This window comes from Leopardus geoffroyi, chromosome D1, assembly GCF_018350155.1.
Source record: "Leopardus geoffroyi isolate Oge1 chromosome D1, O.geoffroyi_Oge1_pat1.0, whole genome shotgun sequence".
Taxonomy (NCBI): domain Eukaryota; kingdom Metazoa; phylum Chordata; class Mammalia; order Carnivora; family Felidae; genus Leopardus; species Leopardus geoffroyi.
Window position 1 is genome coordinate 100,206,637 of NC_059329.1, and position 26,735 is coordinate 100,233,371.

General features: G+C 46.8%; 1 protein-coding gene, 1 long non-coding RNA gene and 1 other non-coding gene across 3 annotated transcripts in view; 1 reads left to right on the forward strand and 2 right to left on the reverse strand.

Moving 5' to 3' along the window:
* Positions 1-317: 317 nt before the first annotated feature.
* On the reverse strand, positions 318-390 carry TRNAK-CUU. Its single transcript has one exon. It is a non-coding gene; the product is annotated as a tRNA-Lys (tRNA).
* A 14,936-nt stretch (positions 391-15,326) lies between these two features.
* PTPRJ (protein tyrosine phosphatase receptor type J) overlaps positions 15,327-26,735 on the forward strand; it is a 53,823-nt gene continuing 42,414 nt past the window's right edge. The window contains exons 1-5 of the mRNA XM_045485228.1: positions 15,327-15,345; positions 17,442-17,645; positions 19,394-19,645; positions 20,757-20,984; positions 24,503-24,769. Of these exons, the coding sequence (XP_045341184.1) occupies positions 15,327-15,345; positions 17,442-17,645; positions 19,394-19,645; positions 20,757-20,984; positions 24,503-24,769 (970 nt within the window). The remainder of the gene's footprint in view (positions 15,346-17,441; positions 17,646-19,393; positions 19,646-20,756; positions 20,985-24,502; positions 24,770-26,735) is intronic.
* LOC123601681 lies at positions 21,432-21,828 on the reverse strand. Its single transcript, XR_006714238.1, has 2 exons — positions 21,746-21,828; positions 21,432-21,499 (listed from the first exon to the last, which is right to left on the reverse strand). It is a non-coding gene; the product is annotated as an uncharacterized LOC123601681 (long non-coding RNA).

The following is a 26,735-nucleotide window of genomic DNA, read 5'->3' on the forward strand; positions in this document are numbered from 1 at the left end:
TTAAAACCCACAGTCAGCCACCACTGAGCGAGTATGTATCAGGGAAGACAATATACTAGGCATGGGAGGATGTGAAGTGTGTGTCCCCCCCCCCCCCCCTTACCTTAGGAGAGAGTTTATCATCTAGCTAGAGAGATAAGGTAAACACATAGAAAAATAAGTTGCCTTAAGCTGAGAGAGGGTCAGAATGCGAATGTACAGGGTAACCAGAAGAGCTACTCAGAAGCAGCTCTGTGGCCAGTGTGTGTGTGTGTGTGTGGGGGGGGGGGTGTGGGTGTGTTTTATATTTAAGATTTTTTATTTTTAAATAATCTCTACACCCAACATGAGGCTTGAACTCACAACCTCGAGATCAAGAGTCTCATGCTCTACTGACTGAGCCAGCCAGGCGCCCCTGTGGCCAATGTGTTTTGGCCTCCAGTCACCATTCTCTGTCACCAATGGGCCCATATTGCAAGTTATTTTCTCCCTTGAATACCCTGTATTCATTCAGAGACATTTTGTTCCTTCCTATGTCATATCAGCCAAAGACTTCCAATTGGAAATTCAGACTAGCATCGAGAGATCCTGTGTTCTTCACACTGAGCTGATTGAAGTCTAGCCAAAGACAAAGAAACAAGCAAAGAAACAATGGCAATTATGATAGAGTTATCCTCTCTTGAACATTTGTCTTGTGCCAGCCATTATTTCATTGAATTCTCCTAAGTGTTCGAGGAGGGAACTGTTGGAAATCCCTATTTTCAGATGAGAAGATGAAACTTTAGCTTTGTGTTCAAGGTAGTAATTGTTGGAACTGGGACACAGAACCAGACCCAGACCACAGGCTCATGTTCTGTCCTGCTGTAAGCCTGTGCCTGCGGCTCTGTCCAGGGTAAATACATGATTTAGGACAGTGGTCGGCAAACTACGGTCTCGTGGGCCAAATCCACCTACCACTTAGTTTTGGGTGGCCTGTGAGCTAAGAGTAGGTTTTACATTTTTAAATGGTTGAAAAAAAATTCAAGAGAAGAATAATATTTTATGACAGGTGAAAATTATATGAAACACAAATTTAATGCTTATAAATAAAGTGTGATTGGAACACAGCCATGGTCATTAGGTAACGCGTTGTCTGTGGCTGATTTGTTACTGCTATAGTAGTATGACCTGCAAAGCCTAAAATATATACTGTCTGGCCTTTTACAAAACGGCCTTTCACCGACATCTGATTTAGGGCATTCATTAGACTTTATGAGTTGTTGAAAATCACCTGTCACTTCCCATCTCTGTCTTTACAAGTCACGGACAGGCTCTGCTGGGCCAGCTCTCCCATAATCCAGTATTTTATGACCCAGAGTTCTCTTTTCATTGCCTGGATGTCAGATACAAGTGTCTACTTTGTGGCATCACTGACTTGATAATACCTGCCCCAGGTAATTTGCCAAGGTGCCATTTTATCAAAGATCAGTTTCTTGGAGAGATGAAGGTATGGCTTTGCCTTGAAACCTTTTTTGGGGGTTGGTGATGGTTGTATTTAGCTTATTGTTAAAAGCTGACTGGAGAGGGGCACCTGGGCGGCTCAGTCGCTTGAGCGTCTGACTTTGGCTCAGGTCATGATCTCGCAATTCATGAGTTGAAGCCCTACATTGGGCTCCTTGCTGTCCGCACAGAGCCTGCTTCAGAAACTTTGCCCCCTTCCCCCTTCCACCCCTCCCCTGCTTGCATTCTCTCTCAAAAATAAATACAAACATTTAAAATAAAAAAAGCTGATTGGAGGGGCGCCTGGGTGGCTCAGTCGGTTGAGCGACTGACTTCGGCTCAGGTCGTGATCTCACATACAGCTCGTGAGTTTGAGTCCCACAGTGGGCTCTGTGCTGACAGCTCAGAGCCTGGAGCCTGCTTCAGATTCTGTGTCTCCCTCTCTCTCTGCCCCTAACCCACTCGCATTCTGTCTCTGTCTCTCTCAAAAATAAATAAACATTAAAAAGAAATTAAAGAGAAAAAAGCTGATAGGGGAACAAAAAAACCATTGAAGTTTCCTGTGTTGTCTGGCTGTTTCAGTGATGTACTTTTTAATTAGAAGGCAATACTGTAGGCAGAAAAATCTGTGTAAGAACTGATCTGTCACCACCACCTGTGAACTTTGAGGCCACCTTGAGACTGTTCTGGCACATGGGGAGAAGTAGGGCCTGAGTTCTGTGCCGTCCGCTAAACTGGGCCGACTCCACCCACAGTGTAGGGGAGTGGGGCTGATTGTGGGTTTGCAGAGAGCAAACCTGTGGCCTCAGTGCAGCTTTGGCTGGGGTGGGCAGGAGGGACCAAGAAGGCAGCCAGTCCGAGAATTGTAGCTCAAGTTCCTCTCATCACACGACAGAATCCAAGATGCTGGCTGGCCCGTCTCTGCTGTTCTTGCTTCGGTGTTAGCAGAAATACCTTCTGGTTCTGCTTTTCTCTGCAAGACAGCTTACCCCTCCCTGTGTGTCACCTCTCGGGCCCTCTGATCTCAGCTCCTGGGAGTGGTAGTAATTGAAATGATAGCTCACATCGCCTGTGCCCTCACTGTAGGTGAAGTATTTGCTGTGGATTATGTCACTTCAAATTGGCCATGATAAACAGCAAATACTGTTTGTACCATTTACTTTTTCATTTTTCATTTTGTAATTAATTAATTCAATTAATTGTTTTGTTAGAGAGAGAGAGAGATCGAGAGAGGGAATGTGAGCCAGGGAGAGGGGTAGAAGGAGAGAGGTTTTTTTTTTTTTTTTAGGGGAGGAAGGGAGAGAGAGAGAAAGAGAGAGAGAACCCCAACCGGGCTCCACACTTAGTGTCAAGCCTGACGTGGGGTTCTATCCCACGACCCTGGGATCATGACCCTGAAATCAGGAGTCGGACATTCAACCGACTCAACCTGAGCCGCCCAGGTGCCCCACCATTTACTTTTTTATTTGTGAAACTTATCAGACATACACAAATGAACTCCCATATACCCATGGCTCAGGTTCACTACTTATCAGTAGTTCACCCCACCCTTGCTTCTGGTGGGTGTGGTTATTATTGTCGCCAAAAGGGGACGAGTGTCTCCCTCAGGTTCACGCAGTCAGTAGGGTTGGACTCCAGAAGCACGTCACTGTGCTGTCCCACCTCTCAAGGACTGACGTTTGTTGCTGTGTATAGAGGACCTACTAAGTGCCCTTCATTCTCCACATCAAACCTACAGAGTAGCTGGTAACTTACAGGTGAAAGAATTCAAGGAGTGTGGCCTTAAGGCTCCTTGGCTAAGATGTGGTGGTTGCCAGGCTTCACATCCGAACCTGATGCCATGTCCTGTTGTTTTTTGACCACACCCAGTTCTCTCTCCCCCTCAATGCCACCATGCGGTGGGGGGATCAGTGGGGTGGTGGTTTGGCTCGTGGAAACCTCTGTTTGCAAAGCCTTGGAAGAACACAGAGTTACTTCAGTATGGTTCTGAGAGGGCGTGAAAAGCATCTGGGTCTGTGGAAATCACCACTGGCCCTTGTGGCTTTTTGGCCAGAGTGAATAGGTCGTGAAAGACCCCTTAGCTTTTCGTGGTCAGCTGAAGGCAAGGCTTGTGAAGGTGGAAGCTGGAACCTGGTGTCCTGATGTTTGGTCCTCTTCTAGGAGGAAGTGGGAGGGATGTGGGAGGCTGGGGAGTCAGGAAGGCGTAGATTATGGATACACCCAGCTGGGTGGGGTGAGGAAGGAAGGATTCCATGAGGAACTAGCCTGACCATTGCAAGCTCTTGGTGAGTGGTGGCTATTAGCTATTTTTGTCTACACCCTAAGGTGGATGGGCAGTGCAGGGAGGAATTGGTGGGAGTTTTGGAGTGGTTTTATTATTCAGATGTAAAAGTAGGAAATTAAAGTCTTTAATGAAGGATCAGAACTCTCCACCCTGGTTTTTGCGTCTTTTTGGAGGTGGTGGTGGCATTGGGAGGTAGGTTGAGCCGGGGTGAGCAGCGAACTTAGGGGCAGGCAAACTGGTGCATTTTACATTCACAACATGTACATAATTCACATCTGGCATTGGCCAGAGATCTCTTCCTGAGAGAGAAACTTACAAAGTAAACAGGTCTTTAATAATTGCAACCCATGAATTTTGCAAGATGCCCTTCGATCAATAGTTAGAAACTCACATGTTTTCAGGGGCAGTTGGGAAGGTAAATAAATGGAATGGGCCAAATAATGAAAAATCACACTGCTTCTTGATCTTTCATATGCTCACGTTTGATAGAAAAAAGCCACAGATTGGGTACCGTGTTGCTTGGCAACTAGTATTTGCCCTCAGCATTGAGGTGATGCTGGTTGGGAGGGTGGTGAACTCGTAGGACGTAACCCACCAAAAGGGGAAGCTGACACTCAGATCCAGTTAATTGCTTCAGTGTGACCGGGTAAGAAAGCCAGATCTTATTATTATTTTTTTTAGAAGCTAAAAATTAGGATTTAAAAAAATGCTAGGACTCCTAATTTTCACACTTTGTACCTTCTATATATACAATTTTTATTTGTCGGTTATCTATCAATAAAGTTGGAAAGCCCAATGGGGAAAAATAGAGCCGTGTTCTAAGGGACATAAATTAAACAAAACAAAACAGAACACTGCGGATTGAGTAAAACACGTCAGCGGGCTGGATTTGGACAATGACGCTCCCATTTAGGCCCTAGATGTATCATACAACGTGGAGAAGGGGTTCAGACAGGGGTTTGGAGCTTGCACTCTCACCTTCCCTTGAGATGAGGAGATGAACACTTGCAAGGAGTCTACAGATTTGTGCTTTAGCCTCTGTGCTGGGTGATCTGAGTCCAGTTGCTGAACCATTCTGGGACTTACTTTCTCCCTTCATAAAGTCAAACTTTGAAAACTAGTGTTTTCAAACCGTGTTCCTTGAGTTCCATCAGGGGGTTCCGTAAGTGTTTCATTAAAATAAGATACCTTGAACTTTAAAATAAATACATAACAAAACATTGCTTCCATCCAAGTATACCTATATGTGCATATACATGTATATATTTAGATATGTGTGAAATGTGAGACTTTATACATGTAGTTCTTCAGAAGATTCCTCTCGAAATAATAGTTCTGCTGCTAAAAATACCCATGGAAACTTCTGGCCTGGGATTTCCTCAGCTCTGCATCTCAAAGTTCACATAGCCTCACCAAAATAGCCCCTCTGGTTACTTTGTGTTCTGTGCAATTGGAAGAGTTCATCATGCCTCCAGCTGTCCCAGGAGGGAAGAGATGAGCCAGCTGGTCTATGCAAAAGCAGGTTGGTGCCCATCCCTTCCATCGGAACCTCACCTGGCTTTTCTGGGACACAGGGTTCTGGATTTTGCTGAGCCTTTTCTGCAATCCCTTTTGATGACAGCATCAAGTTCAGAGAGTCACCTATTTGCAAAGGAGGCAGAGTAAGCCAGCTCCTTCTCGCCTTTGCCACGCTGCCTGTCCCTTGCCTTTTGGACTCTAGGGTGGAAACGGATGCTCAGCATGCATGCCACCTCCCAACGCCACACTTGTCTTCTGGGGAGTTTCCCATAAAGATGTTTACTGCCTGGCTTCTGGGTTCAGAGGGAGAGCCCATCCCATCGACCATTTTCATGATCAATGATGTACCTTTCAGGGACCAGTTTTATAGTGCGCTGTTGGGGGTGATTTTCACCAGGGAGATAAATGAGAGTTAGGAAGAATGATGGCCTTTCAGAATTGAGATCCCTGCATGCACCAAATCCCATAAAATGCTGTTTGATTTAAAAAATTGCTTGAAGCAGTTCACATTTTAGTTAATTACGTCAGTGGGTAAAAATAACTATTGTCATATGGTGCGTGGGCTTGGTTTTAGAAGGATAAAGAGTCTATTGTTACCCATTGTGTTATTCAGCCACTTATTATCCATCCCTAAAAACCAAACGTGTATAATGGAAAACCTGAAGATTTGTCACTTGCTAAAATCCAGGCTGCTCTGTGAATTTACCCTCAGACTCTGCTCTTTTCGAGAGCAGTGCAGGAGCCTTCTTAATGGAGTCCGTTTAAATGCGTTGCTAGAACCTGTCCCCAACACCCTTGGCAGGCAGGGGTTGGTGGCCGGCAGCCCTGGAGTCACTTGGGTTCCGTAGTCTCAGTGGAGACTTGCTCAGGGACAAGCCAACTGAGTGCTCCTGGGAGGGGTTAAGGTACAGAACTTCCAAGTCAGATAGACCTGGGCTAGAATCTTAGGTTTACTAGCTGTTAAGATGCTGGATCAGGACCTTCAGTTTTCTGGGGCTTAGTTTCTCCATCTGGAAAATGGGGATGAACACCATTACTGCCTCCTGGGATTGCTGTAAGGCTAGTTGAGAGCTCAATCAGTATCGTAACAAGTAGAGTCAACCAGCATTAAGTACCTGCAGGGAGTCCCTCTTTAGGTGGTGTTTCTACCACTCTTCCCTGACACATCGCCCTTAAGCCCCTTCAGACCCAAGTTCACAGTGTCCTTGGGCACCCCCTGCCTGGTTAGTGGGGTGGCTCCACATTGCACTGTCACGTGCTTTCCTGCCTCTTTTGTTTGGAGAGTTGGAACCGCCTTAAGTGCCCTCGGTATCTTGTTGCGGTGCAGGGTCTGGGGCAGGGTGGGTTGGGGGTGGGGGGAAGTCCTGGGCAGCAAGGACTGAAAGGCAGCTGGGGGCTGGAGCTTTCCTGAAGGTCATCAAGGGAGAAGGTCATCAAGGGAGCTGACAGGTGGCAGCTTCAGGGGTTAGGTGAGGTGGAAGACAGCTCTTAGGCTGGGAATCCAGAATCCTTGCTTTGTTTGAGCCTCAGGGAGATCTCAGATGTGGGATCTGTGTTATGTGTATCCTTCCACTATTCAAAAGTGATGAACTGGATGGTTTGGTGAGACTGTTAGACCCCCCCACTCCCCACTCATGACTGTTGGGGGCAGTTGCACCTAAACCTCTTGGTCACCATGCTGGGCTGTGCTTACCATAGTCACAGGCTCTCAGAGGTGAGGGGACATGAGCCCTGTGGTGTGGATCCTTTGTGCACCCCTGCAGACCCTTGCCTGCTCATCTCCACCTTCCCTGCCACTGGGAGGAGGCTGACCTCCATGGGCTACGTCAGTGGATGCCCTTGGCCTCTCCCAGATCGAGATGGGGGAGGGGCAGTCCCTCAACCCTTTTCCTTTCTTTCCCCATTGCTGCTGCCTTAGGATTCTTGCCCATCCCTTATTGGCTCCACTTACCCCCACCCCCACTCTTGTAAAGAGACTCTTAAACTGTCTTCAGTCCCCCCCCACCCCCACCCCGGTTGAGTGTGCCCATTTGTCCCTTTCAGGATCCCGGTGAATATTAGCATGTTTTAGAAAGAATAATGTAGTGGTTCTATTTATTTTTCACCGTGCCTGCGTTGTAGGGAGAGGTTAGAGGAGGGGCAACCAGAGGTGTGGATGAAGAAATAGGGCCTGGCTGTCACCTCTGGTGTTCATCACAAAGGGCCTTGATTTAGGTGTTGGCCTTTTATCCTCCAAATGAGGGATTATGGGTAGAGTCATAGTGACGCTCTGACAGGATTGAAGGGAAAATATACTGCAACAGATATTACCCTCTTCTGGCACTTTTAAATTTTTTGAAAGTGTATACTGAGCACTTCAAAAAATAAATATGGCCTGAGTTTTTCTGAGCCCTAGGAGGAGGCTGCTTCTGTTATTTAGGGCTTGGGGTTAAGAGGATTTGGTTTATGGTGGCCACAGTATGGAAGGGGGGAAGTCAAGGTGCTTTGGGCGAGGAAGCATCTTTAGGACCTGGCTACTGAGTGTACCGGTGGAGGGCGAAGGGAGGGAGGGGTCAGGTTATTCTGGTTATAGCCTGGGAGACAGGTTTAATGGGGCATTTACAGGGAGACTTGGAGAGAAGAGAATCCGTATGTGTGTGCTTTGCTGTGAATGTAGGAGTAAAATTTATATGTAGAGGAGCTGGGGAGAATTTCAAAGTTTTAGGTAAATGCAGCTAATGACATCCTGTGATTTAGGTGTTGAGTAGAAAGAATCCACTGTTCAGAGTGGACCACTGATGTAATGGCTGCAGCTTTGGCTGCGTTGTGTTGGCATTGAGGGCAATGTTAATAGTTTGGTCTTCCGGGGGTCCTGGAAGAGGATCCTTATGCCTGGAACTATAGTTTCAGGACCGGTGGTAGTTTCCAAAGAGAACGAGAACTTTGTCTGGCTCATCACATCGGCATAACCAAAGTGAAACAGGAACACATTCGGGGAGGAGAGTGATGAATAAGGCTGGAAGGCTCAACAGCCGGGGTCTGCTTCTCAGAAAAGAGTCTGGAGGTGACTCTGCTATTCAGTGTAGGATGGTCAGTTAATACCAGCCATCTGGTTGACCAGTAGGTTTCTACTGAGCCTGGGGAGTCGAGGTCAGCAGACTTTGAAGTCTGTGGCAGAATTGAAGATAGTATCATACTCTTTTTTTTTTTTTTTTTTTTGTATGTCCATATGTCTTCCTCTTAAATCAGTGAGCCTAATCTCTCATCTCAGTGATTGCTTCATTTGCCCAGCCATGGGGGCCTGCAGAAGTCTTGGGTCATCTGTATGGGGGATTTTGCAGAGGAGTAGTGAGAGAGGGGGGTGAGCTATGAGTACTCCATCTGTGTCTGCATCCCAGGAGAGAAGGGGTTGGGGAAGCTTAGTGAAAGTGGTTGAGGTTGAGGTGGAAATCAAGACCTGCGTTCGGGTTTTGGTGCTTCCTCACTGGCTATGTGTCCTTGAGTAAGCCGCTTTCTACCTCTGGGCCTCAGTGCCTACCTCTGTAACTGAGCTGTTGCTCATTCATTTAAATGCTTTGCAGATATGAGTTTCAGATTGCCCGTTGGTTTTGTCAGTAGGATCTGAGCCTTGGTGTTGTCATCTGTAAAATGGGGATGAAAGTACCTTGCAGAGTTGCTCTGAAGATTTAAAGATGATGGTGATAGCAATAGCTGTTAAAGACATCACTTACTTTCATCCTTACTACAACGAGGCAGGCATGATTATCATCCCTGTTTACAGATGTAGCCCCGGAGGGATAGAGAGGTTAAGGTCCCTGCCCAAAGTCACAGAACCAGTAAATGGTGAAACTCAATGATTTCCCCCCGGGCAATCTGATTCCAGATCCTAAGCTTTTAACTGTGATTCCATGACTCTGCTCAGACAAGGGATGTAGAAAGCACACCTCAGTGCCTGGCACACAGTAGGTGTCCAGGAAACTCGAGTTCCTTCCTTTTTATCCTCAGAATGCGAAAGTGGAGGTTGCCCAGAGCGCCTTCGGTCAGGCAGTTTTGCCCAGCTCAGCTTTCTAATTTCCAGTTCATGGTGCTTTCTCCCTTTTCTTCTTTTCTTTTTTTTCTTTTTTCTTTTCTTTTCTTTTCTTTTCTTTTCTTTTCTTTTCTTTTCTTTTCTTTTCTTTTCCTTTTTCTTCTCATTTTTCATTTCATTTCTTTTTTTTGAGAGAGAGAGGGAGAGAGAAAGAATCTTAAGCAGGCTCCACGCTTAGTGGGAACCCCGACTCGGGGCTCAGTCCTACAACCCTGAGATCATGACCTGAGCAGAAATCAAGAATCAGATGCTCAACTGACTGAGCCACCCAGGTGCCCCCTTTTCTCCCTTTTCTAATTTTCCAAATCTTCTTTCCAAAACCTCCCTATTTATTACCGTCCTCTTCTCTCCCACCTCCCGCCTCTTCCTTCAGGAAGCTTTCTTTCCCTTCTTCCTTCTAGTGGCTGAACTTGATCATACAAAGTTACCTTCCTACTATCTTAAAAAAAAATTGGGATGAAATTCACGTAACATAAAATTAACCATTTAGAAGAGTATAGTTCAGGGGCACTTAGTACATTCAGCATGTTGTGCAACCACCACCTTTATGTAGTTCCAAACATTTTTATTACCCGAAAGGTGACCCTGTACCCGTTAGCAGTCATGCTTCCTTTTCCCTCTTGCTAGCCCCTGGCGACTACTGGTCTTCTCACAGCCTGTTTCTATGGATTTCCCTTTTCTGGACATTTCCTGTAAGTGAAATCAACATATGGGCCTCTATGTCTGGCTTCATTTCACGTAGCATAATGTTTCTGAAGTTTATCCACGTTGTAGCATGTACCAGAATTTCACTCCTTTTTATGGCTGAATGGTATTCCCTTGTATGGCTGTACAGCATGTGGCTTATCCATTCATCTGTCAATGGACATTAGGTTGTCCTCCACCTTGGCTATTGTGAAGAGTGCTGCTGTGACACCCACTCCTTTTTATGGAAGCTCTACTCCCTCATTCAGCTTGGGTTCAGGGGCTGTGACTTCTGGCATCCCCTGAGTCCTAGCCACAGGGCAGGCTCACTCATAACCCTCTTATGGATGGGTCTGCTGAAGCTAGGAGGGAGACGCCTGGGAGCCTCGGATGAGAAGGGGACAAACATTGGAGTCTGATGTGCCGCTGGCACCAGGCTTGGCCGTGCACGCTAAATCTAGCTCAGTTTCTGCCCCTGGGGGAGGTAGGGAGGAGAAGAGAGTTTTATCTCCAGCCTCAAGCACCTGTTTTCATCTCTCCTTCCTGTGCCTGGGGCAAGTGACACCAGCCGGGAAACTTAGTTGTGTGACCTCGGGTTGTGTACTCTGAGCCCTTGTGTCCCCATCTGTAAAGTGGGGAGTATAATTTCTATTTTATAGGGTTGTTTTGGGGATTCAGTAAAATGGAAAGCTTCCTTCTTTTTCTATCAGGATTTAGGGTCGCTGGGTTAGGGAGCAGTTGTGGAAGGGCATTTGAATACAGGATGATTTCTGTGGATGCCTTCTTGATTAGTAATCACTAGAGTTCTTCTGGATCCTCTTAGAAAGGGAAGGAGCAGAGGTTGCTCTCATCGTGTTTAGCTGGTACTGCTGGGAAGTTGTCCCCAGCTTCCTCTTTTCTGCAGTTAACTTTCATGGTTGGCGTGTGAACCTATTTCACCTCCTGGTACAAGTAGGCTTGGAGCTAATTTTAGAAGGATGAGTTTTCTGTTGATTGTATTGTTTTATTTTATTTTATTTTATTTTATTTTATTTTATTTTATTTGAGAGAGAGCGAGCGAACATATGAGCAGGGGAGAGGGGTAGAGGGAGAGAGAGAATCTTAAACAGGCTCCATGTTCAGTGTGGAGCCCAATCTCACAATGGTGAGATCACGACCTGAGCCAAGGTCAAGAGTCAGACGCTTAACTGACTGAGCCACCCAGGTGCCTGGATTGTATTCTTTTAAAAACTAATCACAAAGTTTCTCCCATGCCAGGTGTCTTGTGGGGGTGTTGTTTGCAAGGGTCTTTTTCTCCTGTGATCAGTGCAAAAGTTTAGGGGTCCGGCAGACCGGGGCTTACATCCTGCTTTTACTTCTCCCTGACCAGCTCTGTGACACTGGACAACAGATCATTGGCCTTTCAATTTCTTCATCTGTAAAAATGAGGGTTCACGCGAAAACTAGCTACCTTTGTTGTTATTGTGCCAACCAGTGTTCTTTTGGTTTTAAATATTAGACAACCCTAAATGAAAGGGGGGTTGCATCTCCCTAGGCAAGAAGGCTCGCGGTAGGACAAGCGTACGATGGGTTGATTTAGTAGCACGAGGATCCAGGTGTTTGCCCCTTTCTCCTCATCAGCCATCCTCAGCAGGTAGGCGATTTCTCCCCTCCTTGTCACACCGAGGCTGTAGCAGCTCCAGGCATCATGGGCAGATCCGATGAAGTGCGGCAAACTAGGATGGCATTTTCTTCCATGTAATTCCTTCTTCTTAGTGAGCAAGCTTTTCCCTCGGAAGCCCCCTAATGGACTTCTCTTGTGTCCCTTTGTCTCATGTTTTAGTCTGGGCTTTTTAGGTCCCCCGGGTCCTGAGGAAAGGATTGAAGTGTTGACGCTTTATTTAGGAAGTCAGGCCCAGTGAGGTCAAGATGAAGGAAAAGAAGGGGGAGTGAGGCCAGGGAAGATGGAAGCCGTGTGATCGTTTCACGCTGAGCCGCGAAGAGACACGGCTGGTGTGTTTGTGCGGCACATTGAGGGGGGCTGCCGGGAGAAACTGTACCCCGATTTGTCAGGAACACTCTTCACTTCGTTTGCTGGAGTTTTTGGAGGGTAGAAGGAAGAAAGGTTTTGACATTGATAGCTTTTGAAATTGATATTTAAACCTTCCCTAAGTCCTGGTATATTTCTCACCAGTTGTTTTACATCGGGAGGCAGGGTGGCCGGTGGTTAAGGACATGGCCCGTGAGTCAGACTGCCTGGGTTCAAATCCAGACGCTGCAGCTCACTGGCCCACGAGGGATCTGCTCCTACATTTAGGGTTATTGGGAGGATTGAGTGAGTTAATGTCTGAAAGCACTTGAACAGTGCCTGACAAGTCAGGCTCTGTGCATATTGATGGTGACCCTTGCCCTTTCACCTCTAGAACTCAGAGCTGTTTGTCCCATGTAATGATCATCAGCCAGTCAACGTTTACTGAGTCTCGGGCTATATAGGACACAGATCGAAAGGCACAGACACTCTTTGCCTTCTGTGTACGCCCTCCTCTGACTTTGGCCTTCCGTGTACGCCCTCCTCTGACTTCCTTCTGCGAATGGTACCTACCTTAGGGGCACCTTCCGTCTGTCCTGTCATTTGATTCAACGGTCTCTCTCAGCCGTGAGCCCCGCAGGACACAGAGGCTGTCTGTCTGTCTGTCTGTCTGTCTTAGCTCTGGGGCTTTACACTGCACTTGGCACATGCAGGCGCTTGAGAATTGCTTAGTCAATAACCTGTCAGTACTTTCTTTTTTTTAAAAAATTTTTTTTTCAACGTTTATTTATTTTTTTGGGGACAGAGAGAGACAGAGCATGAACGGGGGAGGGGCAGAGAGAGAGGGAGACACAGAATCGGAAACAGGCTCCAGGCTCTGAGCCATCAGCCCAGAGCCTGACGCGGGGCTCGAACTCACAGACCACGAGATCGTGACCTGGCTGAAGTCGGACGCTTAACTGACTGCGCCACCCAGGCGCCCGTCAATAACCTGTCAGTACTTTCTACTCTACCTTGAAGGATTTATTTACAGACATGTCTTACTCCCCTTGCTTTCCTAAAAGCAGTTAGAGAGCAGGCCCCGATCGTCAATGTTTGTAGGCGCTGTTTGGGTGGATGGTTGACTGCATGAATCCCAGTTCAGGATACAACACGTAGAGGCATATATGAAGATATGAAGAGATAATAACACTGCAGAGGGCTGGGACAGGCCATTTTAGGGTCTTGAGGTCAGGTAGTTTATGTTTTCCAACTGCTGGGTGGAAAAAAAGAAAAAAAAAAAGAAAAGAAAAAGCTTGCTGCCTGTGCTGACTTGCTTAGCAACCTGCTCCTCGTCTTTCTGTATCCTGCAGTCCATCCAGGGACTAGTGGATTGATGCCTGGCATGGATGGTCGGCAGGGGCTGGAGGCAGGAAGATGAGCTGAAAGAGTGTAGGCCTGAGATGAAGGGGGGCTTGAGGGGGTAGGGTGGGGGTGGAAATGGAAAGCATGGGGGGGCGGTGGGTGGGTGGGTAGGAAAGGAGAAGCAACAGGTGTGGGCCCTTAATTTCGTGGGGTGTGAAGGATGAGGAGGAAGACTCTGCTTCCTTTGGGGACTGGTGCCTGGGCCCCTGGAAGATAGGGTGGTGAGCAGATCTTTTTTTCTATCTGCCTAACCTGTGAGATGAAAGTGAATGTTGTCTTTGCCTTCTCCATTTGGTAAGCCCAAAGGATATTTCCTTTGGGTTGGGTTGAGTGCTTAGGCTCCTGGCCGTGTCCCGCCTTGGCCTTGCTGTAGGACCTTGGGCAAGTGTTTTTCCACCTGTAGGCCTTAGGGGATTACTTCCTTTCCAAAACAAGAGGCTCATTCTTTCCTTTAGTGTCATTTACTGAGTGCCTACTGTATGCACCATTCTAGGCAAGGGCACAGATGAGGTTTCTGTTCTCATGGAGCATACATTTTCGTTGGAGGAGGCTGAAGATAATTGAGGTAAATTGCCAAGGAGGAAACATACTAGTGATGTGATGGAGAGTGAGAGGTGCTAATTTCCGCTGGTTGGTTGGAGAAGGACTGCCTGATGAGGTGGCATTTTAGGCCATGACACAGGAAGGTCTGGGGCAGAGTATTTTTGGAGAAAGGAATCAATGTGTAAAGGCTGTTAAGAGAGAACCAGCCTCAGGAACAGTGAGAAGGGCGTGATGAGATCATGGGGGTTATGTAGACTGTGGTTAAGACTTGGGGTTTTATTTAAGTGTGATGGGAAATTGGAGGACATTTTTTCCACTAGAATCCCTTTTGATTATTTTCCTCTTTACGATGGCCATACTTTTAAAAATCCTGTTAACCGGGGCGCCTGGGTGGCGCAGTCGGTTAAGCGTCCGACTTCAGCCAGGTCACGATCTCGCGGTCCGTGAGTTCGAGCCCCGCGTCAGGCTCTGGGCTGATGGCTCAGAGCCTGGAGCCTGTTTCCGATTCTGTGTCTCCCTCTCTCTCTGCCCCTCCCCCGTTCATGCTCTGTCTCTCTCTGTCCCAAAAATAAATAAACGTTGAAAAGAAAAAATTAAAAAAAAAAAATCCTGTTAACCAAAAAAGTGTACTTACTAAACAATAGATGTACAACTTCAAATTATTTTAGGTTTTTGAAGTATGGGGAAATAATTTATGGATCATGATGCGTATCTTTGAGGATCCTCTGGAGATCTAAAGATGGCAGATTGAGACACTCAACTGAATAATCTTGAAGGTTCCTCTGTTTCAAACATTCATGCTTCCCAAAGCTGCATGCCATGTAATTAAAAAAAAAAAAAAAAAAAATTACGCCACCTACCGACAGAAGGAAGAAGGTGGATTTTTGCACAAGGAAAATCCCAAACCCAGTAGATTTCTTCGGTTGTGTACCTGGCTTTACATTCTGTACGTGCGACCTGAAAATGGCTGTGGGGAAGGGGTGTTATGGTCCTGCTTTCCTTTTTGCTTCCCTAGAGAATCTTGATTGTGCGTCTATGTCCCTGTGCATCCATTTATGATGCAGTGGCAGGGGAGAGGGCTGACCTGGGAGCTGCCCCAGTATTGGATGTATGTGTGGGGAAGAGCGCTGGATGGCTCAGCCTCCATATAACTGAGTTAATCCATTGTTTGTAACTGACCTCTGGTTTCACTGAGTTCCCTTATTCAGTGTCCCCACACCCTAGTCCTTGCCAGTAGGCCTTTTTTAATGTAGTCGTTAACACCCCATCCCTATCATTAAGTTCTCAACTGCTTTATTCCTGATTTGCATTTTCCGTGGCTGAATGAATGCACTGACTTCCGTTTTTTTTTTCTGTTACAGATGGTGTGCGCAGGTGACGGTAAGTAGCACTTCCCTGTCTTCTCTTGTGTTGTTCGTTATCGCCCCCTGCTGGACATAGCATCATTAACAGCAATGTGAAAATCACAGAAAATGCAAATTTGTTCAAACTCTTAGTTTCCAGTTTTATTTTAGAAGTGGGGTGAGTGTGGAAACAGCACGGGAAAGAAAGAATTCAATCATTTGCGCAACTTTGACAAAAATTTTCTATTTTCTGTGATTTTTACTTTCCCCAGCCTACATCTGTGGGTGATTTTTTAAAGACTTTGTTGTCACAATGCAGTATGATTTATATTTATTTTATGTGCTGTTTTACTATATATATTTTTTGGGGCTGATACATTGCTCCATGATTTTTAAAAGTGATATACAGGGTGTATGTAACCTTTGGAAAACCAGACGTAACCTCCTATATATTTTGCTTCCACGTGGAGGGCTGAGTTCCAGTTGCTAACTAGTGTTGGCCCATTGAAGTTCTCCCTAGTCTAGAGTAAAATGAGAAAACTAAGACTATGATAGTAAGATTTAAGTGATGCTAAACATATTTAGTTGAAAGCACCATATATTCTGGGATTATGTCCTTACTATTTTTTTTGGGTCATTATTTGTTTCTATAAGAAATAAATATAACTGTATTTGGTAGTTAAAAAAATGTACCTTTTAGCATAAATAAAAATTGGTAGCTCTTGTCTGTTCTCAAAATTTGGGGACTTTTTTTTTCCTGATTGGTAAGATCCCAAAGTTTGTGAACCATAGAGATAAAATAATTAGAATGTTCTTCCAGTGCCACGCCAAGGGGACAGATCTTGCTGAAACCTTGTAATAAAGGCAATCTCAGTTAATAACAGTGATTCTGCAAAGTCTGTACAAACAATGAGAAGAGCTCTGCAGTTGCTTTTTCTTGCTTGTTAATCAGTTTGGTAAATAAACTGGTAGGTACCTTGTGTAGCCTTGAATCATCGGTGCCAAAGAAGAAAACTTATGTGCATGGAGAAAAGGGGGCAAAGGGGAGATGAGAGAACTGTGATTCGTTTTAAAAATCATAATGAAAACCTGTTGTACAGCAAGTATATGGTGGGAGGTGCCATTTTATTAGTTTGTGTGACCACTGTATCTGACTGCTCAAATCAGTCACAGTTTATCACTGAAAAGTTTCCTGGTGTCTTACTGAGATGGATTTCAGTGGCTGTAGATGTGACTGATACCAGATCACAGCTGAAGCCTAGAACATTGGAAAGAAAAATGAAATGCAAACTAAAAAGTCTGAACCATTGCTCTAAAATGATTAGAATGTTCTCCCAGGGCTTTGAGTAAAATCACATGCTAATGACCAACAGGATGGGATTCTGAACTCAGATTTTTTGCAATGTCCAAATCCAGTGACTTTGGTTACCATATTATAAAAATAATCCTTTATGTTAAAAATAGTTTATTAGAGCTGCCAATAGAGGAACTCCAGAATGGGAGGCTTTAAGGGACTGATTCTAGGTCACAGAGGTAAAGGACAGAGAGTGGGTCCATATGTCTAGTTCTGAATTCAAGGACCAGCTCTTTTCTCCTTATGTTATTCTGTCTCATGCCATCTTTGTGCCCCAAAATGGCGGAGCTTCCTCCTAGTATCAGGGTTTGGCAAGAAAGTTATCTTCTGCACCATGTAAAACCTCTCCACACACAGTGTTTTCTAAGAATGGCGAGAGACTCATTTAGCATCTTAGCGTCTTTTTTTGTATCAGCTCCTGTATAGATTTAATCTGTATTCAAGTGACAGCCAACATTGCCAATCTCTGTCATTTTGGTCTCTGTTTTGCAGCCTTCTGTTTCACTAACACACACACACACACACACACATATATATATATATATATATATACACACACACACACACATACATAAATGTATCTACAGTTAGTTTGTGGGAAGAAAGTCCAGGAGGAGAAATAGAGGGAAATGAAATTCTGTGATTGCACAATTCACTTCTGAAAAGTAGAGATGCAGAGCAGTCCTGACTCTTATATTTCTTTTTTAAATATAATTTTTTCTTTCCTCTTTTGGGAAACCATATTAAAATAGAATCCTTGTTTGTATCTGACGTTGAAGGTGTGTCCATCAGTCCAACCAGTGTGGCCCCAGCATGGACAAACACGGACTCAGCTGCTTCTACGTACACGCACACAGAAGGTGAAGGTCAAGCTGGGGATAACACCACAGGCTTTAGCCCAACAGCTTCATACACATCCTTCACCACTTCAGAAACAGTCAGTAAGACTTGGGCAGATTCCACGGTCGCAAATGATGTGACAGGTAAGATGAGCTCCCAGGAATGATCGTGAGACGTTCCTTTTCACCCTGTATCCTAGAGCCTTGTCCGTTCACGTTGCCTGTGGGGGAGAGATTGGTTTTCGTTAATGGTGGAAGGGGAGGAGAAAAGATGCCATATTGGTTCAAGCCCAGAAGTTCAGGTGATACCTGAATCATTACCTGATCAATGCGGATCATTTGGTATTCAGGTCTTGGGTGCTTTGGGAGGTTTTAAGTAGGTCCACTTTTAAAAATCTTTTGCTATTATTGGCTAGTATTTGCTTTTCTGCTAAGACTTGGGAGCAGTGACCCCATTAGACATGTGTCTTGATGGTGTCTGTAATTAGTAGGCTTTTCTTAAGCCCGGCAGGGAAGTTAATGCTGTTTATATTCTCAGGAGTATTTGCCGGGCCTGGAAGTTTGGTGTGCTTTATAGAAGAGCGTGTGTTTCAAATGAAATGATAGCCCAGTGACACTCGCTTAGGTTTAGATTTTTATTTAGCTTAGATGTCAGTACCCTGAGGCACATGTTAGAGCTGCAGATTTAGCTCTCTCCCTTTTTTTTTTTAAGCAGAAAAGAATCAAAAGTACAAAAAAGAGACAAGAAGCTCTTTTAAGCTGGGAAAAACCAAACATTTAAAAATGAGCTCTTCTTTTGGTTTTCTGATCTGGGGATGTGATCTCTTTGGCTGGTGAGCCTGATGTCTTGGAGCCCATGGCACCTTCTGTACATGGAACAGGCAAATGAAACCGTCGGTTTTCAGCAGGCTTTTTTTTTTTTTTTTTCAAGCCAGGAAACTATTTCTTTAAATAAAATCTTGCCTGGAAGCCCCATAAGGAAAAAGAACTGGAGAGAGAGGAGAGAGGACCTATAGGAGTGGGGTGTCATCAGTACCCTCAAAAAACTCTTGTCGCTCTGTAGAGCACAAGTTCAGAGGCAAAAAAACCCCCTACGATAGAGGTTTGCTCTATCGTGAAAGAGAGGGGGCCAGGTGGAGAGGGCAGGGAGAAGATGGAAGAGAATGAAGGAGGAAAAAGAAGAAAGAATTTAGCAATGGTGATGGGGATGAGATGACACAGGCCAGAGGAGGTGGGAAGGTGGCGGGAAATACCCAGCCTGGTTGCTGAGCCCCTCACTCCACCTGAAAGCCCCCCGGGACAAGGCCTTCCTCATCAGCTACTATTTATTGGTTGTGGACTAAGTGCTTAGTTGTTGTTTTTTTAAAATAAAAAAAAAACCCATTTTTAAAAATGTTTTTATTCAATTTTGAGAGAGAGACACGGACAGAGTGTGAGCAGGGGAGGGGCAGAGAGAGAGAGAGAGAGAGAGAGAGAGAGATAACCCTAAAGCAGGCTCCAGGCTCTGAGCTGTCAGCAGAGAGCCAGACCTGGGGCTTGAACCCGTGAACTGTGAGATCATGACTTGAGCCAAAGTGAGACACTGAACCGACTCAGCCATCAAGGCACCCCTGCAGTTTGACAATTTTGAAGACAGTTTCAAAGACTCTCAAATCACTGTTGAAGTTAACTGTTGTGGAGCAGAGCAGAGATCCTAAAAATCTTTGGTTACAGGTTTATTCTTTTCTGTATCATTTCCTGCTGTGAAATGATGGACTTGCACAGGACCCTGATATAAAAAAAGTATTTTTAGTGAGTCACATTGGAACATCAGTGACCCCAGTCATTCCCAATGAAAGGTGACTGCAAATACCTTGTTCCATCAATGCCCATTGTGTGTTTTTTTAAAATAGAGCCGAGTCAAGTTTCTGATCTTCGTGTTTCCTTCGTGGGTGTGACGCAAGTTGCTATTACCTGGAAGAATGGCAATGACACTGCCACCTGCTGGATGCTCCTTGAAGGCGTCGAAAGTTGTAAGGAGTTGCCTCAAGTCTTGGTGGTCAACATATCACACCTGACACCAGGGGTTCGACACAAGGTCACCCTGTGTCTTTCAGAATCAAATGAGGAAGGGAGAGAGTCCTCGGTTACAGATAGTGGCTTAGGTGAGTTACAAAAGTGCCATACTGGTTTTGACTTTCAGTAACTTAATAGTTTTAAGAAATATTGTTCTTGTAGTTGTATAGAGTTTTAGAATTTCTAGAGGGCTTTGCTCCAGACTGTTAGTTTTACCCCACATCTGTATGAGGAAGGAGGGAAATCTTCTTTTTTTACAGGTCACATCATTGGGGTTCAGAATGGTCACAGGGGCTGGAGCCTTCTGAGTCTGGCATCCCGGAAAGGAGCTGGCCCCTTTAGCTCTTTAAACTTTCAGTTCAACAAATACTAGATGCATTAACCCAAGTAGGGCCATCGGGTGAACTTGTCACATCTGTTGGGAAAAGCGAAACTTAGCAAGCGAGGCTAGCAGATGTCTTCTGCATTGGCAGTGGAGTAGCCATTTACAGGTTTGAGGCATTTTCAGGGGCAGCCCTGTGAATTGAGAAGAACAAGTGTTTAATCCCCATTTTGCACATCAGGAAATAGTGCTACGACGGGGGTGTTAGGATTGTTGACCACAGCTGACAGAAACCAGACTTTAAATAGCCTGGGCTGGAAAAGCAACTTGTTGGCTCATGTCTGTTTTCCTGCTGTGGGCAGTAAGGCCCTGAAGCAAGAGATGAGGGGACTCCCGTCTCCTCCGCCTGCCTCCTTCCGTATCGACCTTGACTTCAGGGTGGCTCCTGCCCCAAAGCTCAGGGAGAAATGGCCACTAGCAGGTCCCCCAGTTCACCTACTATCAGAAGGGGTCTGGCCCAGGGGAGAAATTCCTGGAGTGAGATCAGATTAGCCAGGTGTGAGTCCAATGGCCGTCCCTAGATGACCACCTTTGGAGCTGGGTGGGAGACGATTTTCTTGAAAGAAGGGGAAGAGCTGAAAACAGCCGAGTTGGAAAGAGAAGGAGGGTGGTACGTGGGATACAAGTAGAGAGCGAAAGAGCTGCTGAAAATCAGGGTCCTTCTAGGAGGATGTGTCTCTCTGTGGGGGAGGAAGGGAAGCATTTGTGGTGTAGTAACTCTGGGTGCTGCCTGACGTGTCCTCTTATGGGGAAGGTGCTGTGGGCGGACAGGCATGTGCTTCCGTTGCAGTTAATGTATTTGACTTTTGTGATGGAAGTAGATGCCAACGCCACGGAGAGCTTCTCCCAGCAACCCCGGAACCACACGGCCCCCGTGTCTGGATACCAGCTCAAACGTGTGGACCTGTCTTCGGACCATCTTCTGACCAGAGACACGGAAGTCCTGATTACGGGGTTGGTGCCCAACACGCAGTACCGTGCCGCTGTCTTTTCTCAAGCAGCAGATGGCACAGAAGGAGGGCCCCAGCGCATAACGTTCAGGACGGGTATGTGGAATTTTGTAGAATGTCTTCAGCCCGCGTTTTCCAGCACCCACTTTGGTCTTCTGTGATTCTCGTCTCTCTGTTATCTCTTGCTTCACAAGTACTTGTGTTGTCAGAGGGGGTTTTCTGGAAGAGATTTCAGACAGAGCAAATCCAGTGAGTTTCTTCTTAACTCCGTGGCCAAGACGCTTCTTTCTTTCAAAAGCTCGCTAACGCGTATCGGGCAGCTGCTACGTGCAGACGCGAGGTGCTACCTCGTGTCTTCCTTTCGTGTCTCTGCACCCAGGCCAGTGGGACAAGCTGGTGTAATATTTTTCTCTTATAATTAGCTATTCTTCTTGTCATTTGTTGGTTAAGTATTTTCCCCTTCAGGTAAGAAAATGAGGTGTTTTTTGTTGTTGTTGCTGTTGCTTGTTTTGGGGTTTTTTTGTTTTGTTTTGTTTTGTTTTCTGACCTCCCCTCCAATGCATGCTGATCTTTCTGTGGAAGCTTGTTGATATGTGCATTGCTCTTCCTACCTATAATTTTTTTTTTTTTTAAAAATTTTTTTTTTTCAACGTTTATTTATTTTTGGGACAGAGAGAGACAGAGCATGAATGGGGGAGGGGCAGAGAGCGAGGGAGACACAGAATCAGAAACAGGCTCCAGGCTCTGAGCCATCAGCCCAGAGCCCGACGCGGGGCTCGAACTCACGGACCGCGAGATCGTGACCTGGCTGAAGTCGGACGCTTAACCGACTGCGCCACCCAGGCGCCCCTTCCTACCTATAATTTAATGGTATTTCCGCTCTGTAAACTGACCAATATTTGGAGGTGTGTCGGATTGGTGCTCACGAGGGGGCAAAGAAATGCATGGTTCCTTCCTAAGGGGAGTTCAGGATAGATGGGGAGTTGAGAGAGACATCCACGCATTGACAAGTCCATGGTCAGGCCCCGTGGGCTCAGGAATAAATGCTGCACCAGGCTCACCCTCAGGGACTTGGTTGAGGCAACACGAACTCCCACTCTGGTTACCTGACCCAAAAATATATCTGTTCTCAAAGGCTGTCGGAGACCCATAGAATGGAGGGAGAAGGGGTGCGGGCTGGGGGATACAGGGCAGAAAATAAGACTAGGATCCAGGAATCTCTGGGAGGCTAGTAACACCTGGTTACTAGCTGGGACCTGGTCCGAGTCCCAAGATGGAGACGCTGTCACGTTCGTGATTTCTGGATGGCTGCGTTGGGGAAGGGAGTGTGGTCCTCCGGCTTCTACGTGGATGACGAGCACTTCCTCCCCCCAGGGGGGATTTGGTGCTGTTGGGTGCCGCACAGGTGACACGTGGCCACCGTCCACTGCAGCTGCCCCCTGAGTGCTCTAGACAGTGGAAGGCTGGAGCACGAGCTTAGCATCAAATCCCGAGGGAAGGCCTCTTCTATAGGCAGGATTTGAACTTGCTTTGAAGAGAGACTAGGATTTGGATAAAGGGAGAGAGGGAGGAAGACATGTCCACTGAGGAAACATTATGAGTGAAAGTGCAGGTGGCGGACCCCGAGGTACGAAGGTAGAGATGTACGAGGAGCGGGTGACAGCTCGAGGACCCTGGTAATTCTGGAGGGGTCGGCTTCGTTCCTAGAGAGTTGTGATCGTATGCTCGTGAGTTGGGTGTCTCTGTCAGAGGCAGTTACTAGCCTGGCCATGTCACTTGCAGGGGCTGGACAGTCTGGGCAGGACGCCTATGACAGGTTGTGTCTGTAAAGAATTACTGCTTTTCCCTGTGTCCACCTTGAAGGAGGGTCCACTTGCGCCCTCCTTTCTTCTTTCCCGTTCTACCGGTGATGCCAGTGTGTGGGTGAGGAGGGGAGGATGTAGCTATAGGAAAGGCCGCTTGGCTTCTGGGGACCCTCAGTGACCCAGCAGGTTGGCAGGTGGGAGGGCTCGGTGTCTAGAGGGTGGGGCAGGAGGAGGAGGAAGAAGGGGCCCTCCAGGGGTGCCTTTGACAGCGGTGGGGCCGTCCTACACACAAGATGCTTGTGCAAGAGGGTGAATGGGCCCCTCGCTGAGCAATGTACCCCAGGGCTGGCTCCATCCAGAGGATGAGCCCTTTGCCTGACTTGCTAAAAGGGGTCTTGTGGGTTAGCGTGGGCCTCGGGTTCCCTGCTTTTAAAGCTGTCTGAACAGAATGAAATAGTGATTGCAGGGGCACCTGGGTGGCTCAGTCGGTTAAGCATCTGACTTTGGCTCAGGTCATGATCTTGTGGTTCCTGAGTTCGAGTCCTGCATCGGGTTCTGTGCTGACAGCTCGGAGCCTGGAGCTTGCTTCGGTTTCTGTGTCTCCCTCTCTCTCTACCCCTCCCCTGCTCACACTGTGTCTCTCTCTCTCAAAAATAAATAAACATTAAAAAAAAATAGTGATTGCATCTTAGGCTCTCAGATATATGGATACACATGGCCTGGTTTGTGTGAACTGTCCTAGCACTTGATAAGTAATAATCATAGTAACTTTAACCCTCTCTGTGTGGCGTGTGTGTGTGTATATGTGCATATCTAGATGTATATACGTGCACACAATACATGTCTCACACCAAGCATTTTTCAAGCATCTCGTTAGGTGGGATGGGGTTAAGGAAATCATCAGAGCACGTTGAGACACCTGAGATTAGTCGTGGTAGGAAGTCACCTCTAAGGCTGATGAGTAAGGGGAAGAAGGGGTGCTTCTGGAACCTGGTGGGGCTGGGGCAGTAGAAGAGGCAGCCTTGTCAGAACAGGCAGCCCGAGCAGAGGCCTGTGGGAGAAACACTTCACTGCTTACTCCTCTGCTTCCAGGTCCTCTGCTCACATTGCTTGCAGGTGGAACCCAGTCCCAGGGCCTCTGGCAGGGCCCCTCCTCCCTGCCAGCCGCAGTGATGCAGCATGTAGGGGTCAGCCTTCCAGGGCACAGAGCAGGCAGGGGACGGACAGCATGGACTGGGAGGGTAGGATGGGCCAGTGGCAGATTATTAGAGCTCTGTGTTATCTTTTCTCGAGGTTAGGAATATTACCCCCATTTTGCAGATGACGAGACTGAGCTCACATGATTTTCCTCAGAACTACCTGGCCATTAATGCAGAACTAACCTTGGAACCCGGACCTGCCTTGCGCTAAAGTGTGTGATCTTTAATGGGTCCTGTATAGTTCATTCTGGAAGCATATATGCTTGAGAGTGTTTCTGGGTCACCCCAGGACCTGGGCAGGGCATGAGTAGAGTCCATGTTGTTGTTTGAAGAGCCTGTCATATCTCTAAGAGTAAACTCACAAGAAGAACAAAGCGGTAGCTATGCAGTTGCAATCGGCCAGGTTGTCTCTTCACTGAAGATGATGTCTGACACTTGCTGGGACCCCCATACATTGATGTCTGTTGTGGTGAAAATGTGTAGGAGAGGGAGGCATGATTGCTGAGAATCTTTCTTATAATGGATGACAGGCCCTGATGATGGTTTGTCTCTGTCTCTGTCTCTGGCTTGGCCATTCTGGTTACTGTTAACGCCTCTTCTGTCTTCACAGTCGCCAGTCAAGTGTTTGACGTTGAAGTTGTGGACATCAACGCAACAAACATGACCCTGACCTGGAAAATCAATGATAACGAGTCGTCCTCTGTCTATACCTACAAGATACAAGTCACTGGGGAGACGGATTCCTTCACCCTCCATGTCAATGAGACTCAGGTCGTCATTACTTCGCTCAACTCGAGTACCTTGTACAACATCACAGTGCATCCTTTCCTTGGCAACAGTTCCGAGGGCGTGCCGGGTTTTCTCCAAGTGTACACCCGTGAGTTCACTCATTGTTTTGCTGACCTCTCTCACCTGCCTGCTGTGTGCCAGGCCCAGGTACGAGACAAAGCTTTGTCCCTACCCTCGAGGAAAACACAGCTCAGTGTGTGAGCCCACAGGGACTCTAACCTCCTTCCGGATGTGCGCCGTCGTAACGATGATCATTGACTGACCCACCCCACGTGCTGAACATGGTGTACATGCTTTCCTGGCACTGTCTTCTTTTTATTTTACTTTTTTACACTTTTAAATTTTATTTTGTGTGTGTGTGTGTGTGTGTGTGTGTGTGTGTGTGTGTGAGAGAGAGAGAGAGAGAGAGAGAGAGAGAGAAAGCGAGCATGTGAGCGCGGGAAGAACAGAAAGAGAGGGGGAGAAAGAATCCCAAACAGGCTCCACGCTGTCAGCGCAGAGCCCAATGTAGGGCTTGATCCCATGAACCATGAGATCATGACCTGAGCCTAAATCAAGAGTTGGTCGCTGAACCGACTGAGCTGCCCAGGCGCCCCTCCTTGCACTGTCTTATGTGGTGTTCACAGACCTGTGACATGGTTGGAATTAGCCTTATTTTATGAATCAGGGAGCCGTGGCTGAGAGAGGTGCTGTAGGGGGGTGTTACACACGTGGCAGAGGTAGGATTCAACAGCTGGGCTGACTCCAGCCTGTGCTTGTAATGACCATTCATTCTAGCATGGTAGAGGCAAAATGATGCACGGAGACAAAAAGAACCTGGTTATTCATGTCCCTCTGTCCTTTGGATACTGACATTATAATGAAGCAGGGCACAGATGTATCTCACCCTTTCTTTGCTTACCTGTGCTTTAAAGAGAAGATGACAGGCAGCAAATAAAAAACTTCCTGTTCCAGGGCACCTGGGTGGCTCGGTCAGTTAAGTGTCTGACTTCGGCTCAGGTCATGATCTCACAGTTTGTGGGTTCGAGCCCTGCACTGGGGTTTGTGCCGAGCCTGGAGCCTGCTTTGGATTCTCTGCCTTACTCTCTCTCTGCCCCTCCCCCACTTGCTCTCTCTCTCTCTCTCTCTCTCTGTCTCTCAAAAATAAACATTAAAAAAAGATGCTTTCTGTTCCAAAGAAGGTCCGAGAGTTAAAGTAAAGTGATAATGGTATACCAGTAGTACATAGTATAACAGTATCAGTATCGTACCGTACCAGGCGCTTTATGGGTATTGCGATGGCCTCCATGATAGGTATTAGGATCCCTGTTTTACAAATAAGGAGGCTGCAGCCCCACCCAGCCGAATGATTTGCCCAAGGGCGCAAAGTGGCAGAGCAGAGATGTGGGTCCCAGGGATGCCTGGCTCTGGACCCAGGGCTCGTTTCACAGAATGCTTCACTTGGGTGTCTGTTGCTTGCTGGGAAGCGCACCTTAGGCACCTTTACAAATGTCTTCTGGACTGGCTCTTTGGGGTAAGGGAATCTGGTTTCCCTTCCTCACCTTCTACGCTTTTACTCTTCAGTCCCTTTGTTAGTTCAGACTAGGTTTGGCTGTGAGTAACAAAAAAACTTCCCGAGTATGCATGGCGTAAACAAAACAGGAGTTTGTTTCTTTGTCCTTGTAGAAGCAGCACCAGTGCTAGGCAGGACGGGATGGAGGAGTGTTAGCCAGGGCTCCGTGGCAGGAAACAGAAGCTTTTTACGAGCTTTTTTCAGCCCAAAGGAACTCGATCCTGGGAGCCGAGGGTTTGCAGAGTTATTGGGAGGGCTGGTGTGTTATTTTGCCAGGGCTGCTGTTACAAGTACCACAGACTGCAGAGCTTAAACAACAGAAATTTATTTTCTCACAGTTCTGGAGGCAAGAAGTTTGAGATCAAGGTGATGAACGGTTGGGTTCCTCTGAGGCCTCTCTCCTTGGCTGGAAGGTGGCTGTCTTCTCCCCGTGTCTTCACGTGGTTGTCCTTTGGTCTGTGCATGACTGTGTCCTAATCTCCTCTTCTTACCAGGACACTAG